This window comes from Microcebus murinus, chromosome 5 (assembly GCF_040939455.1).
Source record: "Microcebus murinus isolate Inina chromosome 5, M.murinus_Inina_mat1.0, whole genome shotgun sequence".
Taxonomy (NCBI): domain Eukaryota; kingdom Metazoa; phylum Chordata; class Mammalia; order Primates; family Cheirogaleidae; genus Microcebus; species Microcebus murinus.
In genome coordinates, this window is record NC_134108.1 from 24,085,240 (window position 1) to 24,106,032 (window position 20,793).

At 38.8% G+C, this 20,793-nt stretch overlaps 1 protein-coding gene across 1 annotated transcript in view; it reads left to right on the forward strand.

The window, feature by feature from the left end:
- Nucleotides 1-2,673: 2,673 nt before the first annotated feature.
- The window catches only part of TXLNB (taxilin beta), a 42,246-nt gene continuing 24,126 nt past the window's right edge, over nucleotides 2,674-20,793 (forward strand). The window contains exons 1-4 of the mRNA XM_012748066.3: nucleotides 2,674-2,920; nucleotides 5,190-5,612; nucleotides 13,759-13,850; nucleotides 20,371-20,541. Coding sequence (XP_012603520.2) covers nucleotides 5,204-5,612; nucleotides 13,759-13,850; nucleotides 20,371-20,541 — 672 coding nt within the window. The 5' untranslated portion in view covers nucleotides 2,674-2,920; nucleotides 5,190-5,203. The remainder of the gene's footprint in view (nucleotides 2,921-5,189; nucleotides 5,613-13,758; nucleotides 13,851-20,370; nucleotides 20,542-20,793) is intronic.

The window sequence follows — 20,793 nt, forward strand, 5'->3', positions numbered from 1 at the left end:
GGCTTAGAAGTATAGTTTGTAGTCAATTAAGGTTGATTTTATATTGAGTTCTGTGGATTTGTCTCTTTTATTAACCTACACTAGTGTTTTGGGCCACTATCAGGCCACAGATGGACTCTTGAGAGCCACGGTTTCGTGTGTTGGTATCCATTCCAATTGTAATTGAAAATGCACATGCCTATTCTGGATCTTCTGGGTAGCCATCTTGTAACTGTCATTTTGGTGCCTCCACTGTTATGTGTGCATCTATTCAAGCTATGGGCAAGTAGCACTACTTTAATAGTTGCGGGAAAATGATAAAGAGCACTGTCTTAGCCTGTTCAGGATGTGATAACAAAATACTATAGATTGAGTAGCTTAAAACAGAAATTTATTTCTTACAGTTCTTGAGGCTGCAAAGTCCAAGATCAAGGTGCCAGCAGATTCAGTGTCTGGTGAGGGCCCACTTCCTCACAGATGGCCATCTTCTCATAGAAACCTCTCATGGCAGAAGGGATAAAGGGTTTCTATCAGATCTCTTTTATAAAGGCACTAATCCCCATCGTGAGGGTTCTGTACTCATGACCTAATCACCTCCCAAATTCCCCATCTCCTAATACCATCACCTTGGGTGTTAGGATTTCAACTTATGAATCTTGGAGGGACACAAACATTCAGACCATAATAAGCAGTAAATGATGCATGAGTATCAAATGAAGCCCAAATGAAATCATAACAAGCCCTATGAGTAAAAATTATATTAAGAATTAGAATGGATCAAATGCTGAGGAAATTGTGCCACTTCCCAAAGCACATCATAGAAGAGTATCATGAACCCAAAAATAAAAAACCAGAAGTCAGTACCAGATTCATATTGCAAGTAACAATAGGTTTCAGGAAAACACTATCTGCCACACAAATGTATTCTTAATTTCAATTCTATTTATTGGTTTTATAGAGTTTTAAAAATGTATGCATTTTTAAATTCATGATGTATTATTACTGTAAGCACAAGAAGTACATCCTTATTTCGTACACATTGGTATAAATAATAATATAATCCTTTAAATAATTTCAACATTAAGTTATTCTGTTAAGAGAATCTGTACATTCCTCAAATTTGAGAAACACTGACTTGTTTTTTTTTTTTTTTTTTTTTTTTGGTTTTTTTTTTGTATTTTCTGAAAGATCTGATTGGGTCAGTTTGCTACAATCCAGGATGGAACACCACCACCTTGTGGCACTCACCAATACTGGTTAACTTAGAAAAAAGTACTTTTCTCTTCATCAGTTTTAATTCACCAACTTTATTATCAAATGATGTAGTAAACAGCTTCATTGTCTTCATTACTGGGATTTTGTAATCTCACCTTCTACTTGTTGGTTGCACTCACTTATATGTATCTTCTGCCTCCCCTGAACTCACAGAAAGGGATGGGAAAAAGTTCTGGGATAGAATTTAGTTTCCTTTCGCTGCTATAACAATTTACCATAAATTTAGTGGCTTAAAAACAACAAAAACGTATTATTTTCCGATTCTGAAGGTCAGAAATCCAAAATGAGTTTCACTGGGCTAAAATCAACGTGTCCATGTCCACAGGATTGCGTTCCTCTGGAGGCTGGAGAGGAAAATCCTTTTCCTTGCCTTTCCCAGCGTGGAGAAGTGTCCTGCATTCCTTGGCTCATGGGCCTGCGTCACTCTGAACTGTACTTTGGTCACCAAATCCCCTTTCCTGACTCTGATCCTCCTGCCTCCCTCTCTCATTTATATAAACACCCCTGCAGGTTACGTTGGGCCCACCCAGGAAATCCAGGAAAATCGCTCTAAGGATTTTAAAAGATCTGCAAAGTCCCTTTGGTTATGTAAAGTAACACATTCACAGGTTCCAGGGATCAGACATCTTTTGGGTGGCATTATTCTGCCAACCACAAGGGGCGCCACTATGGCCAGCCTGTCCGCAGAGCAGAAACTCCAATGGAGGAATCTGCTTTGGAAGGGTGAGAACATTCTCCAGAAACAGAAAGAAAACACCTCTCTCTCAACTTGCATTCAAGTTGAGAGAGAGGTGTTTTATGGTAAATAAGGAGGTTCTTTCTCTGAGGATGAAGGATGAAGGGTGAAGGAGCACACTGAGGATCTGGGAAGGGAGGGAAAGCTGCTGTGGAAGGTGGGAAAGCCACCAAATAAGGAAGAAAAAGCAGACTGTTTCCCGCAGGGCTTGTCTGAGACGTGAACGCAGTTACCTGCGGACGACTGTCATCCGGGGATCACGCCAGTCACCATGAAGTGACTGCATGAAGATTACACCCAACCCAGTTCCAAAATAACCACCAACATTCCTATTTCAAACTTTGCAAACAAGCCAAACAATGACATCAGAATTAAGGTGGGTTCTATCACCTCCCTGTTCTTATGCCATTGTTTGTCTTTTTCCACGATTCCTATAAGAAACCCGACACTAATTAGGCTCACACAAGAAGGAAAAAAAAACAAAAGAGGAAGAAGATGAATCATCAGCCACCCTAGAGATAAACCAAGAAATAAGAAAGGCTGATCTCTGCCCGAAAGAACAACAATGGTGAGAGACTGCACTTGCAAAAGGGGCTATATACTCAGAGTTTAAATTTTTAAAAGGACAAAATATGGAGACTCTGTCGAGATCCACCAGCTGCTTCTCTTTTCTGAGATATTTCCCCTGGAGACAGCTAGAGAAGCCTGGGTGTATTTCTCTCTTGCTGTGTCATCTGATGTTCCTTTCTCCACCCCCTCCCTCCTGCTGCCTGGTGTGTGGAAAGAGAGAGAGAGAGAGAATGTGTATGGGGTTTCTCTCTCCCTTGTAAGCACACAGCCAGCCCACCTTCTCCTGCTGTTGCTGCTCTGACTTGCTTTTTGCTGCCTCTTTCCTCTCCTCTCTCTTCTTGCTTAGCTCCTTGCCTGCTGGTAAGTATGACAAACACTCCCCCCAGCCCTGTGAGAAGATGTAGGGTGCAGTTTGTGCTGTCCGAAACTTGCAACTTTGAGGTTGCCAGTGAACTGTTGGAGAACTTTCCATTGTTGTATTTATAATTCAAACGTGTTGCTCAGGAAGGGATTGTGTGTAGGATAGCCCCCTGGGACTGCCAACACAAGTGAAAAATACTCTCCCCCTGGGGAGGGGAAAATAAGGCAATAAAGTTTATGTAAGTTAAAATTTAGAAAGAATTTATTTGCCATAGAATTAATTAATATAAAAGGGATAAATTAAAAATAACAGAGTTCTTTGACTTTGGTTGTTGTTGTTTTTCCTCTTACTGATTTGTCTCAAGGCTATTTTTAGGGATTGACTTGTCCTGGGTTTACAAGGGTTCAATTATTCTGTTTTAAAGTAAATGTGGAAAAGGAGTTTAAAGAATATCCATGGAATTAAGTATTTAAAAAAATCAATGATTGTGGCATCTGATAACGAATAAATCAAATGCAAGCAAAAAACTTGCATGTAGACTAACCACAGTAAAATTCCTATAGACAACCATTTTAAAATTCATTGTTTTGAAGTTTGGTTTACTCTAGGTTTTATTCACCTTACTATTCTTCCTAAGATAGTTTCCCCAACACTTTAAAACCCACATATTGATTTAAACCAGTAAATGTTTACTATTTTCAACTCGATTGAAAAATTATTCTTGTGATTTTCAAGGATGAAGTGCTAAATGCCATGACTCATTTTAGAATAGCTTAAAATAACTTCTGGCTGGACAGCAGGTGCCATGTGTCTTTCTCTGAGTTTAGGGAAAGCTTAAGTTATATATAGATGCGTGGAGGTCAGGGTAAAGAAATCCCAATGATGAAGACAACAAAGCTGTATACTGCATTATCTTATAATCAAGTTGGTAAATTCAAATTGGTAAAAAAAAAAAAAAAAAAAAAAACTTCCCCTAAGTTATGAGAACTTGGTTGAGCACTACAATGGGTGGCAATGTCTGTACGTTGAACTTTCCATTTCTGTTGGTGTCCAAGTGTTTAACATCTACTGCCCTGAGAATGGGAGGAGGAAGCTGTGCAATTTTTAGAGCAGTATGCTTTTATTTTCACTTTCATGCCACCACAAGAACAGAACCTGTGAATTACAAGGACCGTAGCTTCTTTTTATGCTGCTAATTAGTAACATCGCCATTAAGAATTATTTACAAAGAAGATGCACCGTAACTTAAAGATACAAGCCAATCTATTGCAACCCTAGAAATGGTATTAGCCAGAAATCGTGGCATCTCTGACTCAACTTGTGCCTTCCCCTTTCCTAAGAGCCCCTATTATACCCAAATCATTTCCCTAGTTCATCCCCTCGTTTATGAAATACTGCTATTTCTTAAAAATTATTAAGTTTTCCTAGAGCTTCTTGACTTAGAAGAAAACGTGATAATCTGTTTTTTTCTTTTAAAAAGTCATTTTTTATATTGAAATAAAAGGATACTATAGAAATTTAAGGAATTGTTATTATAAGTATCACCATGTTTCCATAGTTGGTTTATTTATGCCTTTATCCTTCCCTGTCTTATTCCAAAAATGATGCTAGTTTGAACCTCAGAAAAAAGGTTCTGTTGATTGATAATGATATGTTACGCATGTGGGAAAAAGAAAATACCAAAAAAGCAAGAAATACCTCCTGTGTTCAGTGTAATAACACATTTACATCAAAGTATTCATACTAATTAAATTTTGATTTATGGGTCAAAAGATAGTTTAGGAATGTTATTGTCATGAATAATTTTAATAAGTTCAATGATTCTTATATTATTAATAAATATCTTAACTTTGAAAGAAAACTAACAACATTTTAAATTTAAACTTTTAAAATGTATACATCCGAGTACTCCAATGATTGTGAATCTACATGGAATTATATACATAAATAATCACACAAACTGGGTAGTCTAATCAAAATGACAAATATTGCCATGAAAAACAATAGCATGAAATAGTCTTTTAATGTCAATGATAAGAGATTCTACTGAAAATTGAAGATCAACACAAAAAATATGCTAATAGTGTGACTTGATTTGGAAAAATGGCTTCCCACCGTTCCTCCCTTACTATTGTAATATCAATGGTTTGTGAAGTACATTCATTCTATGTTAAAAACCATAATTAGTTGGTATCCATTTGGGGGATATCCTTACTATTAATATGCGACTGGGTTAACTACAGAAAACCTAACTGTGCTTACCACTAGATACTACTCCCAGCATGGAGAATAATCACTCAGGACAGCTCCCAGCAGAGCCAGAGGCAACTGTCTCCCCAAGAGACAGTTTGTCATCACCCAGTCAAAATGGCCTGGAGGAGGACAGTCTTCACGCACCAGCAAAAGAGGCAAGCGGGCACCCCGATATCTCTGAAGAGTTGAATCGACAGCTGGAAGACATCATAAACATGTATGGCTCTGTTGCCAGTACCGTCCCCGGGGAAGAGGGCCCTGCCAAGGCCAAGGAGCGGCCTGAGATTGCAGAGTCACCCGACAATGAGGACGGGGACTGTGAAGAAACCAATGAAGGGGCCGAAAAAGACCCAGCTGCTCCTGGAGAGCCACACACAGTCAAAGAGCCCGTCAGCAACAAAGAGCAAAAGTTGGAAAAGAAAATGCTGAAAGGATTAGGCAAGTAGTTATGTTCTAATATATGACTTTTTGTGTGTGAATTGTTCCTAAAAAGGGGCACTTCTTGCAACCTTTACTAAAAGCCACATCTAATATCTGAATTACTTCGAAGTCTCCCTGCATTTTCTCTTGCTGTTTTCATCTCAAGCCCCTTCCCCTCCGTAGGGCTCAGGTGAACCTTTGAACATGTTACCCATCTTCCCTCTGTCCCAGTGACTTCCCAAGGCTCTTAGGATGGAGACCAAAATTCTTAACATGTTCTTCAAGTTCCTAATAGTCTACTCCTAACCAGTTCCGGTTTTATGTCACATCACTCGACTCCTAACACCCCCTTCCTGAACACTCTGCCACGATTACCACCACCACTACTGCCTAATAGCTAGTCATTCTCATCTTCTCCTAGTCTTTGAATATGCTAAGCTCCATCTGAACAAGACCTGTGCACATCTTGTTTTCTTTACCAGGAAATCTCTAGCTACTCCCCCATCCCCAGTGAATATTTATTAATTCCTAGTCTTTATGAGGCACTGTGCTAGGTGCACAAAAATAAGTAAGTCATGGCCCTTTGGTCAGGGAGCCCTGGGTATAGAGGAAAAAAACAGACATGCAAACTAATTGTCATGTAGAATAAGCAAAAGAACAGGCCCAGGAAAATTTTTAGGAGAGCATGGGGCATTGGCAGCACCAACAATGGCTATAAAAGATGGGTGAGAAGGGTGATTCTTTAAGTTATGAGTGAAAGCATGTTACTGTACATGAGAAAGTCCCTCTGCTTGTCTGCCCTGGTGGAAACACTCACTACAAATACCACCTCCTATGGGATACTTTCCCGGGCATGTCCAGGTAGAGCTAGCATCACCTTCCTTAGTTCTCCATTAATTTTTTTTTTAGTTTAGCCATCATTTTATATTCTTCCCATGCTAGATGAGGAATCTATCAAGGGCGATGGCCAGGTATTATTTATTTCTGGAAGACAATGGGGTAGAGTGAAAGTTCATGGGTATTGGAGTCAGAATTGTATCCAAACTCCAGTAACAGACAATCTGTAAACCCAGATGTAGGTCTATACTGGCAGAGGCTATTGTTCTGCAGTGAGCAGGTCTATGCAAATCTACCCCTAACGGCTAAGGGAGCCATGGGTCCAATAAAAGAGGTTGATAAATCCAATTTCTCAAAAAGAAATATTTAATAGGGACTTACAAACAGAAATGGTGTCTCAGGTGGCCGCAAGACAGTGGATCCCCACACCCACCCTCTAGAAAGCGTCCTTTACGTAGCAAGTTTTAGGGCAAAGAGACGTGCAGCTGCTCACGTCTCAGACCTTGCTGAAACTCATGATAAGCATCTTTGGGGACTATCTATGCTACAAACATTGTTTAAAGACACTGCTGCAAGACACCTTCATATGCAGGAGTCAAACTTCAGTCATCACGGTGCCTTCCCTTCCAGATGGAGTCACTCTTGCCACACAACAGGTTGTGTTCCTAGAGATATCACTATGATGCTTAAAACCCATTGCTACAATGCTTTCAAGAGGGCTAAATGACATATTCAAATAGCATCCTTGACACCCCCTAGCATAAAAGTTAAAATAACCCAGATAATACGTTTAAAGTATCTTCAAGTTCCAAAGTGCAAGGTTGGAATCACTCTAGTGTTTTGCAACATAGAGAAACATAATAGTTGTTCCATGTTGCAGAACCATTTTTTCCTTCTCTGACCAAATATCTCAGATGTGTCTCTTTGCATTAGTCATTATTAAAGTTTCCATAAGACTGTATATAAAATCTCATTCCAGAAGTGAACAACTTCAAGTGCTCCTAACCAGAAAAATATTTTTATCTTCCTAAAACTTTTGCATAGGAATCTGTGTGCGGCTGTGTGTGTGTACGCGCGCACGTGCCTGTGTGGTGTATTGAGGGGAAAGATATGAAGAAAGTAGGGGTAAAGTTAAAGATAACCAATTTGGATTTCTATTTTCTCTTCTAGGAGTTGTTTCATAATCCGTATTAACCTTATAATTACCGAATACTCAGAATTATTTTTTTAGAGTAAGAAAAAAAATCCCACCTCTCTAACTCTGCCGCTGTCTACAAGTTACCAAATTCCAACTGAATGTGTTTGACCAGAATCAATATTTGTGAATCAGAGTGCCCAGGTGGCCCACTCTAAGTGAGTGTGCAGTCTGCTTAATTTTCATGCCACTCAACATCATCAGCATATTCTTCTAAACACTCTACTATTTCAGCTACGTTATGCATTAAAATAACATTTTTAGGCTAACCTATACATGTGACTACCATTTTAAACTTTATTTCAGTTGTCTGCAAGTGGCTTTGGCAGACTTCTTGGCTATTTAACAACTAAATAGCACTGCACCATTGTCTAGCCCAGTGGTTTTCAAACTTAACTGTGCATTAGAATCAAAGGCAGAATTTGTCATAGACACTGTTCCTGTCTCTCCACATGTAGACATTCAGAATTGGTAGGTCTGGAGTGAGGCCAAGGCACCCTGGGTAATTTTGACACAGAGTGATTGGGAAAGCAATGGTTCTGATGCAGCAAAAGTATTTCATCCACTCTTTTGGAGAAAATGTAAAGTTCTGGCTGTGGTCTTCTTTTAGAACCTATTTGGGCCTTTTATAAAATTTTAATAAGTCATTCAACCTGTACCAGAAGATAAATGTTTAGATTTTGCTTATGTACTTACTCAAAGATGTCTTTAATTATTGTATTTATCAGATACCGTTTGCTTTCTTATTATGTTTGAGATGCTGAAATGTTTTGACTCCCTAATCCAAAATTTTCTAAAGTGTGTAACTTAGAATATTTGAAATTTCAGACAAAGTTACACAGTCTTTACTGCCAGAATTCTGACTATTTATATATATATATGTACACACACACTATAAATATATATACACATATATGTACAGAACATTGTATATTATAAATGAATATGTGATACACATTTCATTGAGTGAAAATCTCAAATAATGAAATTTCAAAGTTAAACAGTTACTGCCACAATTCTCTGACTTTATATATATAAGGTTGTATATGTGTGTGTGTGTGTTTGTGTGTGTATATATATATATATATATATATATATATATATGTATAGGTATGTAATGAAAATCTCAAATAATGAAGGGCATAGTTTTTATTATTTCCTAAACTTATTAGACCAACGAAACTCCTTTGCACAGAACACCTTGAATATCTGGGCAATGTCTGTACAACCCAAGCACTCAGGACTTGTTTTTCATTTGGAGGCCGTATATTCTCCCACAGTCAGCACACTATATACTGGCGCAGTTGGGGGAATATTTTGAAATCTCTTTAGCTGGTAGATGCACTTTCTTCTTGGCATCTTACCGCCATGCTCCAGGCTCACACGTGCCTTATTAATCCTTCTTTGACAACATTATGTGGGCTGCACAAGCACCACATAATAATGAGCACACAACAAGGATAAAATATAATACACCTTTTGATATGTAGGTTGTAACTGGTTGAATAGGAAATCATAGGTTTGAAGCATTAAGCCTGGGAGAAAAACAAAGCTGATCCACAGGTCCATTCTGAGCTCAGCATCCATCTAGTCAACCCATTAATTTTACAGACAGGGAAATTGAAGCCAAGGGAGTTCAGTCTGCCACAAAAGGGCACTCCACCAGTTGATGTGATTGCAAGATTAGTCATAAAGAAAGCAAGGGGCAGACGTCGTGTTGCTGACACCAAGGGACCAAAGGTGTACAGGAGCAAGCAGCGTATTGGTTGAGGAGCATTTGTGATGGCTCCGTTAGTGGATTTTGTCTTTCTAGGTACAGATGAGTTTCAGTTGTCCCTTCTGAGAGGCCTTGACCAAGATGTCAGCATTCTGAAGTGTCTTCAGACACCCATTTATTTAGTCTTCCTTTGGGTGATCACTTTCCCAGATGGTCTGTTTCATCCATTTTAGCTGGACTTCTAGTTACTCTGAGAGAGCAATCACCTGTTGCTTTGATATAAATGCTAAACTTTCTGCAGGAGATGGAAGGAGATCAGAGGAATTCAAGGGAAAGAGGAATCAGCAAAGCCGTAAAAGTCCATGGGTAGATTCACAGGGAAGCTAGGACTTAGGCCAGATCCTGACAGCAGAGAGAGTTTAGAGAAGCAGATGAGAGGGGAGAGAAAAATATCTCTTGAGCAAAATGACTAGTACTCTTTTCTGACCAGGGTAAGGAATGGATGGGTGAATACTTTACTGCTTTTTCTGATATTTTTTATTATTGCTAATCATTTAAACACACCATCAGATGACCTAATAAGAAGTCCAGGTCCACTTCCCCAACTGCGTAAGAGGCCAAAGTTCCAAATACAAATATAACAAGGTCACTAAAATACAAGAGATACAAAATGTCAGCCAAGCGAAATAACAAGGTGACTAGAAAATGCAGGCAGGGTAGTATTTTCCAAACTGATAGAAGCATTAAAACCAAGTAGAACAACCAAACAAAAACAATGACAATGAGAAGTGACAGTGAGGGGTAAGAGAATCTTTATAAATTTTAAAAGTATATTGAAACATTCTAAGATAACAAATATACCATCCAAACAATGTTGCTTTTTATGTTCTCTAAATCATGCTAAAAATGGTTAAAGCTATTTCAGTTGTGTAATCACCAAATCTTAAAGGCTAAACTCAGAATCTATTTAGAAAGAGAAACTGAGGCCAGAGAGTTTAAGAGTCTTCACAAAAGCTTACTCAACTAGTTGATGGCAGTGTCACCTCTAGAATCTAGGTTTCCTAGCCTTAAACCAGTGTGAATTTAATGATACTATACTTCCTACCTTACATACATTAATCTTATTTCCCTTAAAATATATCTATAGATGCTCATGAAATTATTTGCCTGATACTCATTATTTTTAATTATATTAGAGGGAAAACAAAATTAACATTGAAATATGAATTTGGGTCTAACTTTTGAAAGAGGACATTTATCATCTTTCCAGTTTTAAGCTTCTGCCGCAACACATAGAAATTGAAAAGAGTATAGAGAGGTACACAAGTGTGTATTCAAGACTGAATTTTAGTCCCAAAGTTGTAAAAAATAATTCTGGAAGAGAAAAAGCATAGTTTTGAACACATTAAATGTGCATAAATTGTCACCAAACTCATCATTACTCTGCTGAAAGTTCAAGAAAAACCCTGGTCCACATTTCTACAGCTGGTTTAGTTGCTTTTAAATTTAAGCTTTTTAATTTCTTTCATGTGAAAATAATTCCTTCATATGCCAATACCACTGTGCCAGTGGCCACAGCCATATGTGACACTGTTGTTCTTGCTGCACGAGTGGTTCTACTTTCATGCAGACTTCCTACCAAACTGGGCATTTTGCAGGGTGGTGGCCACATGAGCACCACATGACTTCCCCAGCTTTCATGGGGAAGAAATGAAGCTTACTTTGGAATGACCCAGAAGGGAGAAGGCAGGAGATCTCCTCCTGTTAAAATATCCCTGAATAAAGTCAGCTCTTCCTCCCGTGTCTGACACTGACACTGTCACCAAATGACCCTGTTTCCAGGGAGATGTAATGATACCCTTTCTTAGGAGATGAGCACGTCTCTCTCTCTCTATTCTCCTCCCCACCCTGTCCCACACAGCACCCTTGTCCAACAAAACCAGTGGAAGCTTAAAACTTAGGTCTCTGCTGTCACAAATTTATGAGATCTGCACAGGCTTGTCTCCAATTTCTTGGCATTATTTGTTGAAGGAAGAAATAATTTTGAAGGTATATTGATGCGTCTGAACCTTAACACCTTCTGTACAAATGACAGACTATTAGAGCAAAAAGAGACCTTAGTGAGTGTAAAGATTAAAAAACAAAACAAAATTCCTCACTGTTACGGAAAACAAACCTAAGCATACTTAATGTAGGAAGAAAGAGAGAATCACTGGACTCACTCAACTTTTTATCTAACTCCCCCTAACAAGACGTGTAATGGTTTTGTATGTCAGTGCTCACACTGAGAGGTGTCACAGCACACATTAAACGCCACAGGTGAGATGAAGGCCTGTCTTTCCTCTGGTCAGTGACAAAGCAGTTTTCAGGACAGTGTTCCTTTGATTCACATGATGCCATTTTGGTTAGGTGGTTTTGTTTTATTCTGTTTATATCAGCATTTACTGAGCACTTGCCATGATCCAAACACTGGGTAGGAGCCTGGGCCAAGACTGATCACAGTCTCTTGCCTTTGATAGATGACACTCAAGATGGTGGCCTTCATGTGGGCACCTTCTCCAGACTGAAGACAAAGGCAAAGGGATGGTCTGACCAACACAAATTCATCCCTCTGCCAGAGGAATAACTGAAGCACACACCTGGAAGGGGCGGGGGAGCTGCGATTATCAGCTCCAAAGGGTGCCACGTGGTGCCACAGGCCATAGTTGGAGAGCTGAGAGGTTCCTGGTCACACCCACTTTCCCCCTGCTTTAGGCCATGTCACTAATCTGAACTGACTCATGGGGCAAAGATAGACAAAACAAACTGTTAGAAATGAGTCATTTAAAAAAAAAAAGTTTTCTTGTATTTCCCTGGGTTTCCTTGGCATCACACTGCCACATGAGAATGGAGTGATTTAGAACAAGTAGAATAGCCTTGGGTTTAAGCTGTGGCTCTGTCAGCACTAATCATGTCACTTTGGATTTTTCTGGGCCTTAGATACTTAATCTATAAAATTAACCATTTCGTCTGGATGCTCTTTGAAGTTCCTCCTAAATCTAAAATTCTTTGATTCCACGTAAGGTTGTCAGGTTAGCAAATAAAAACATAGGATACCCAGTGCAATTTGAATTTCAGGTAATTAACAAATAATTTTTTAGTACAAGTATGTCCTACGCTCTATGATTTATCTGGAAACCCTAATTCCATGATATATCTGCCTCTTCAGGATGAAAGAAAATATTCTAGCCAAGGGGAAATGTCTGTTCTTGGGGGAAAGGTTGTCAAAGTTGTTAATATTCTTAAGCAGATATATATAGCAGGAAACAGGCTCTATTGTGTGGCTTGCTCTCCCCAGTCTGATTCAACAGTGGTTTCACAGATAGTAGAGGATGGGAAAAATGCTCCACCTCGATTGGAACGTTAGAAAAAATAGAATTAACAGTAAACATAGGCCTCAGCCTCCCACTCCTACCTCCAGACGCTCAGCCCCACTGGTTGATTGAAGACAAGATTTCCAGGCATCTGCAGAAAGGCAAATGGGCCCCTTGACCTGAAAGTTACAAAAGGAAGAACAATGGAGAAAGAAAAGAAAGAACCTGAGGCTCCCTGTTAAATAATCATGAACAGATGAATTTTTAAAGGTAGCGTAAACTCCAAGTGGGAGCAGAAAATGAAACTGCTAACAGAGTTAAGGCCTGGTTGGGAGAGAGGAAGGTCCAGGAAGACCAAGTCCAGCATCACATCACAGAGTCGCAAAAAGGCCCATGGAAAGCTTGGCTCTGTTTTCCTTTCTTATTGATTTTATTCTCTATTTGGTAGGAAATATGATCAGAGTTATTTCCATCCAAACCTAATGGGATGGGTTTATGCACAGAAAAGAGAGAATTGGTTCCTCCAAAAAGAGATACCAAAGGAACAAAAACCACAGGAAAAAACTGAGCAAACTACACCATCCCATTTCTCTGCTTTTGGCTGGAATTCCAGCAATTCCATGTGTCAACACTGGCCATTTCCTACTAGTCAGAAATTTTCATTGGCTGTTTTGCTTCTTTTTTTTGTTAATTAAAGTGGGCAAATGCATGAGTTATTCTTCCATAAATAAAGTATTTTGATTATTAGGAATACAGAGAGGAGGTAACAAGAATAGATTCTTGGGTTGAAACTTTGGGGACTACTGTTATAGCAGACATTATTTGAGAGGCCACCACGAACCTGACACTGTACCACACATTTTCACAAACTTCTCCTTTAATCTTCAGTTACTCTGTAAGGTGGGTGTCACCCTTTTTACATAAAAAGAAAATTATATCTGATAGGTTAGTGGCTTGGCCAAGGTTGGTAGCAATTAGCAAGTAGTTTAAGGTGAGACTTCAGCCCTTATCACTTGACTGCAAATTCAACACTTATTTTTTCAAATGTCTTTTTTTTTTAAGGCAAAGAAGCCAACCTGCTAATGCAAAATCTGAACAAGTTGCAAACACCTGAAGAAAAGCTTGATTTTTTATTCAAGAAGTATGCTGAATTGGTAAGATTTTTTGATTAGCTCCCTTTGTCAGAAGTATTCAGGCTCCCGTTAGAGCTGAGAAAAGGAGACTTAGTTTTTATGTGCATCATTATATAACGTGGCTAGTAACCTCAAACAAGCGCAAGCTAGCATTTATAAAAGAAAAAATTTTTAAACAAAAGAAAAGCTGAAAAATAGCAAAACAGCCAAAACGGAAGACAGCAAACAGCAAAAGGAAAAATAGCAAAACAGCAAACAGCAAAAGGAAGACAGAGGACAGAATTGGAGTTGACTCCACCTTCAATTGTATGTGTAATTTTGGGGGATGGGAGAGTGAAGTATAGATGATTGAAAATTGTGGATATTTTAAAGTTCTCTTTGCTTTGCAGTAAAACAGAAATACACTTGACATAAAGATAAATCTTCAAACTTTCGTTCAGTTCTCATACCCAGGATTTTTGAGGGGTACATAGGGAGGAATGAAAGGGGTGAGTCAATGCCACCCTCAACTCATGGCACATTCTTGTCTGGCCTGCTCTGTTTATATATTTATTCTATGTGATCCACATCCTTCTACCCCTTGCCTACAGTGGCAAAGCATTCCATGTGGATTGTTTTGTGCCTAGTTCTAAATGCTCCCCGTGCAGCCTTCCTCTGAATAAATTAAGGCCCCTGAGAGCAAGGGAATCCACTCCCAACCATCAGAGAACGTTTGAAGTGGATCGTTTCCTTACCAGCACCCTAGAATTGGCCAGTTGGAGAAAAGGAGAGGGCTTCATGAGACCAGCATCTCTGGTTTCAATGGACCCTCACAAATACCTACTGATCTGAGAATGCCAAAAACAGCGATGTCTGAGCTGATCCTGCAGATTATAAAACACACAGATTATGAGACCCACATCTGAGATGCAGCATCTTCTCCAGGAAATGGACTTCTCTTTCAATTCTGCTTCTTTTCTTAAAATTTTTTTCACTTACTTATTGCTTTTGGAGAAACAGTGACAGGTGAACGAAGCTTAACACTACACATAGCAAAAATATTCCCCCAGTCAGTAGGTTGAGCTCCCCCCAGTGAATAGATTTATCACTGAAGCTTAAACCTCAGGAGCCTGTCACTTGCATGGTCCCCTCTGAGGCCATGGACCTAATTCTCTTTTCTTCTTATTTTTTTTAAGAGGGCTTCCAAAACTGAATAAGCTTCAGGCCCACAAACCCTTCATCCCTATTGTATGGAGTAGACTTTAATGAGTGACTTGTTTTCTTTATTTTTCACTCTGACTTTAGTCCTGTGATCTTTATTTATTCTCTCCTTCCACCTTGACACATCCCATTATGCTGAATTGTCATGCGGTAGACCCAGAAAATTCTGAAACTCTGAGTGACTGGCTGATTGCTTAACTCTGCCAACAATACTTTTTAATTACTTTTTAACCACATAAACCACAATATGATGATATAAGAATGCTGAACACAGGCCGGGCGCGGTGGCTCACGCCTGTAATCCTAGCACTCTGGGAGGCCGAGGCGGGCGGATTGCTCGAGGTCAGGAGTTCAAAACCAGCCTGAGCAAGAGTGAGACCCCGGCTCTACTATAAATAGAAATAAATTAATTGGCCAACTAACATATATATATAAAAAAAAAAAAATCAGCCGAGCATGGTGGTACATGCCTGTAGTCCCAGCTACTTGGGAGGCTGAGGCAGTAGGATTGCTTGAGCCCAGGAGTGTGAGGTCGCTGTGAGCTAGGCTGATGCCATGGCACTCACTCTAGCCTGGGCAACAAAGTGAGACTCTGTCTCAAAAAAAAAAAAAAAAAAGAATGCTGAACACATAAAACAAACAAAAATATCTCTAATCCCATCATCTAAAACACAAACTTCATCTTATGCATTTTTTTCAAGTTCTACTACATATGCAGAGATACTTTTTATTATAATTACAGTCACAAGGTATACTTATATGTACCTTATAACTGTAATTATAATAAAATAATAAAATAAAATAAATAAAAATATATAAATTATATAAATAAATAATAAGTAAATAAATAATATATATAAATTATATAAAATAAAATATTATAATATAATAAAATATGTACCTTGGTTCATATGACATTTTGCCATGTAATTTACAGTCTTTATAATTATATTTTGTAAAAGTGGTGTCATATTCCATTACGTGGCTGTATCTACTAATCCACTAATTTGGAGACATTTAGATTCCTCCTACTATTTTGCTTTACCAGATATTGCTGCAATGAACATCATCATGCATGAGATTTGCTCCTTCTCCTTTGTTTTTATTATTTAAAAAAAAAAAAAACAGAAATGGGACTAAAGCAAACAAGATGAATGCTTTTTGGTTTTAAACTTTAAGGCCATATTGCTTTCCAACAGACTAGTAGAAATTTACAAAACAAGTATCAGTGTATCAATTTTATCACAACTTGTATAACATTGGCCAGTAACCATTTCAAGATCATCAACTGTTAGGTGTCAAAAGTAACATTCTCCCTCCATAGTTTGGTCCCTACTCCCACCTTTCCATACTACTCTCACCTATCCATGCTTGCCATTTTTAGTATATTCCGTATCGTTTTTTCCTTTGCCACTTTAATTCCCAAGGCCATTCATGTTTAGTTTGCAATGCAATTTTCTATACATGACTGGACTGGGCAGGATTCCACACTAGCGCAGAAAGCTGTTTGCAGTGCTGCAGTCCCATAACAGTATATTGCAGAAGAATCACTTCTCCAGTCTGACCAAGACTTTCTCTACAAGCCAGGACTGTTCCTGGGCTCAGGGAACTCTCTGCACCTATTTGTCCTCTAGCCAAGCAGTCACCCCTGCGGAGGTTATTTTTTTAGAGACTCTACTAAATTCAAGCCTTACTTCCTAAACTTTGGCATTTATATCATCTCCTATAAAACAGTTTTAAACCTAAAAGATCATTCTAGAAAAAATGAATAGGAGAAAATTGAGCCAAAAAACCCATTACATTTCCTTTTCAGAAAAGAAAAATTACAAGGAATTTTAATTTTTTACTTGGAGACTAAAGCCTATTTCCTTGCCCACTGATTTGGACATTAATATAGAAAATGTCTGAAATATAAGTGTTCATATGGAATAAATCATCAAATTCAAAGCTGTGAATTAAGCTGCCACTCCAGCTCACTCATCCTTGCACAGTCTGAATCCTGTAATACTATCTCCCATTGTAGTCATTAATAAATAAGGATAAGTTCATTAATAAATAAAGACACCTCATGATTCAATTAAGAAATGGCCTGGGAGAAACATTTTTTGCAAATTTCCTCAATTTTTATGTAGTTAAAACAACATCACTAATATGATTTTAATTTGGCACTTGGCATTAATTTTACTTTTTTAACTTAGTAAAAAAGAAAGAAAGAACAAGATAAATTGCAGATACAAATCCTATATGCCGGTTACAATTGCACACAAGAACAAGGCCCACATGCGTGCATTGTTAAATTGCAAAGCCAGCATTTGACCGAAGTTGACTCAGTCGCAACATGTTTGCTTTCGTTCATTCAGAAACTCCATGCATTCATAGGCATTCACGTGGGCCTGAAGCATTTGAACAAAATTATCCACACACTTAAAACAAAGTCAGAAAGTGAAGGGTTTTTATTTTAGAGCAAAGCAAAGTAGACCTAGCTAAATTCTAAATTTGCATGATCTTGCAGTAAAACTGAAACATTGAAAGGCCAATGAGCAAGCACAAATCATCTTTCTTCCAACTTATAAGACACGTGTAGAGCATTCAGAGAAAGCCACATAGGACCGTGCTCCCCAAACAGGGGACATTAGGCATGTCTGGAGGTACTTGGGGATGTCACAGTTGGGTGGTGCTACTGGCACATAGTGGATAGGGGCCAGAGATGGTGTTAAACAGCCTACAGTGCACAGGACAATGCCCACAACAAAAAATTATCTGGTCCAAAATGGCAATAGTGCTGAGGTGGAGAAGCCCAGACATATGGTTTAATCTTCAAAAGGTAAAGTCTAAACCATGAGGGGAACAAAAATAATAACAATATTTAAACTTCAAGAAAGGACAATAGGTCATTTAAAATCCAAATATAAGCATGAGAAATTTCACCCCTATCTAATAACTATGGTGCAAAATGAAAGGACCACATCTATCTTATGAACAGGAATTTAGCCTGGGAAATATGAAACAAAGTATCACTGATTTTCCAAGGAAGGTATCAAGGTCAATCAATATTTTTAGTAACATGGGTCTTGTTTTTTCAAATGCTAATTCCCACTAATAGGTAGAAACTGTGCATAAATATGAAGATAGAATATCATATATGCATATCCTTAGCTTAATCTGGCAAGGGTTTATAATCGTTATCTCGGTATGGGAGGAGGAAGGGAGGAAAGGAGTGAAATAAGATGTGAACTAAAGAAAGTGTGACAGTCCTGTTCATCTAGCTCAGAAAGAACAAATGCTTTTTCAAAACCAAGAAACTAAGACACATGTCCAGGTTCATGTGGTCCAGGGATCCATTTGGCTCCGTGAGGAACCGGAAGCACCTGGAGACTGATATCCCCGCTCCCCTCCCCCCACCCGGCTCTAGAGCCCCTTAATAACGTAGCCAGAACTTTAAAAAAAAAAAAAAATACACTCAGTTAAGTTGACATATCAGATAAACAACAGATATTTTTTTTTGGTAAAAATATGTCCCATGAAATATTTGGGATATACTTACACACAAAGAAATTATTCCTTATTTATCTGAAATTTAAATGTAACTGGTGTCCTGTATTTAACCTGGCAATCCTCCCCTAGAACTTTAACATCCCGAGGTGGAAAGTACAGTGGTAAATTGGTTTCATTTTCCACGCCATCCCTGATACAGTGCTTTAGTCGGGGCTGCTGGAGGGATGCGGGAAGAGCTCACCTAGGCTCGCAGGAACCAGCGTCATGATTTGTTCCCTGCAAGCGCGGAGCGGGTGGAGGTGGGTGGGGTGCAGGGCATGTCACAGATACTTGCCGTTCATATCATTGAGTTATGCAGTGGTTATTTCTGATACTTTGGTGAACACCTATCACTGCTTAGGTAGTGGAAGGCACTTTCTCTTCTTCTCCTTTTCCACACCCAAACAATCTGCACTCAAATAATCCACACCCAGAGCCCAAATATTTTAAAGAAGAGGACTTCATCTTCTGTTTACCAGGAGGCTATTTTTCTCTTTCCTATTTTAAAAAATAGTGCTATAAAAACACATGCACTCAAATGTTTATTGCAGCACACAATTCACAATCAAAAAATGTGGAATTGGCCGGGTGCAGTGGCTCACGCCTGTAATCCTAGCACTCTGGGAGGCCGAGGTGGGTGGATTGCTGAGGTCAGGAGTTCAAAACCAGCCTGAGCAAGAGCGAGACCCCGTCTCTACTATAAATAGAAAGAAATTAATTGGCCAACTAATATATATAGAAAAAATTAGCCCGGCATGGTGGCACATGCCTGTAGTCCCAGCTACTCAGGAGGCTGAGGCAGAAGGATCGCTTGAGCCCAGGAGTTTGAGGTTGCTGTGAGCTAGGCCAATGCCATGGCACTCAATCTAGCCTGGGCAACAAAGTGAGACTCTGTCTCAAAAACAAAAAAAAAAAAGAAAAAATGTGGAATCAATCCAAGTTGATTCAACCCATTAATACATGAGTGGATTCATAAAATGTGGTATACTATGGAGTCCTACACAGCCATAAAAAGGTGAACTAATAGCTTTCATAACAACCTGGATGGAAGTAGAGACCATTCTTCCAAGCAAAGTATCATAAGAATGGAAAAACAAACACCACATGTACTCACTATTGAATTAAAACTAATTGATCAACACCCATGTGCACATATGGTAGTAAAACTCAATGGAAACCAAATAGGTCAGAGGAGGTGGAGGAGACAGGTAAATTTACACCTAACAGGCACAATGTACACTTCCTTGGTGATGGGCACACTTATTACTTTGACTCAAACTGCACAAAAAGCAAAACATGTAATCAAAACATTTGTATCCCCATAATATTATGAAATATGGTAAAAATTAAAAATAAAAATAGTACTATAATCTTGTTTTGGGAAAGAATTATGAGAAATAAAAGTAACCCAGGCAGACAAACTGTTGACTATTGCCTTGTGCAAGGTATTGTCATGAATGCTGGCAGTTTACAAATTCTGAGACATGCTTTCCCATACTGGCTGGCATTGTTAGATAGACTCAAGAAAAATATTTACAGACCACCCCCAGAAAAGATTGAAGTGAGAAGAGATTAATAATAAAAATGAAAACCTATAAATGTTATGCTCTAAAAATTATATCTACTAGTACAACAAAGGTGACATTTGTGAAGTTCATTTACTTTCAGAGGGGACAGATAATAGCAAAAAAAAAGAAAAAAAAATGTATCCAAACAACCATTGAGTGATCTTTGGGTTTTGCTTGTGTTCTATCAACTCCAAAGAGATTCCTGCCATTTTCTTTCACGTTTGCACCTCTATGTCTAGCTGGATGAACATCGCACTGAGCAAAAGAAGTTAAAGCTCCTACAAAAGAAACAGGCACAAATCCAAAAGGAAAAGGACCAGTTACAAAGTGAACACAGCAGAGCTATCCTTGCTCGAAGCAAACTGGAGAGTTTGTGCCGGGAGCTGCAGAGACACAACAAGACCCTGAAGGTACATGTCACCTTGGCTCAAAACAACACTCTCTCTTGCACGGTGCACAGACATGGGACTCTGCTACTTGTGGAAAGAGTGTGAGTTTTAGAATCAGAGAGTCTTAGGTTCAAATACTGGCCCTGCCATTTGCTTACTAGTGAGGTAAAATAAACTAAGAGCTTGTTTCCTCATCCATAAAATGGGTATTACGCCAGCTTCACTGTGTGGTTGGGAAAAAATTAAATGAGGTCCCATCTGTAAGGTGCCCGC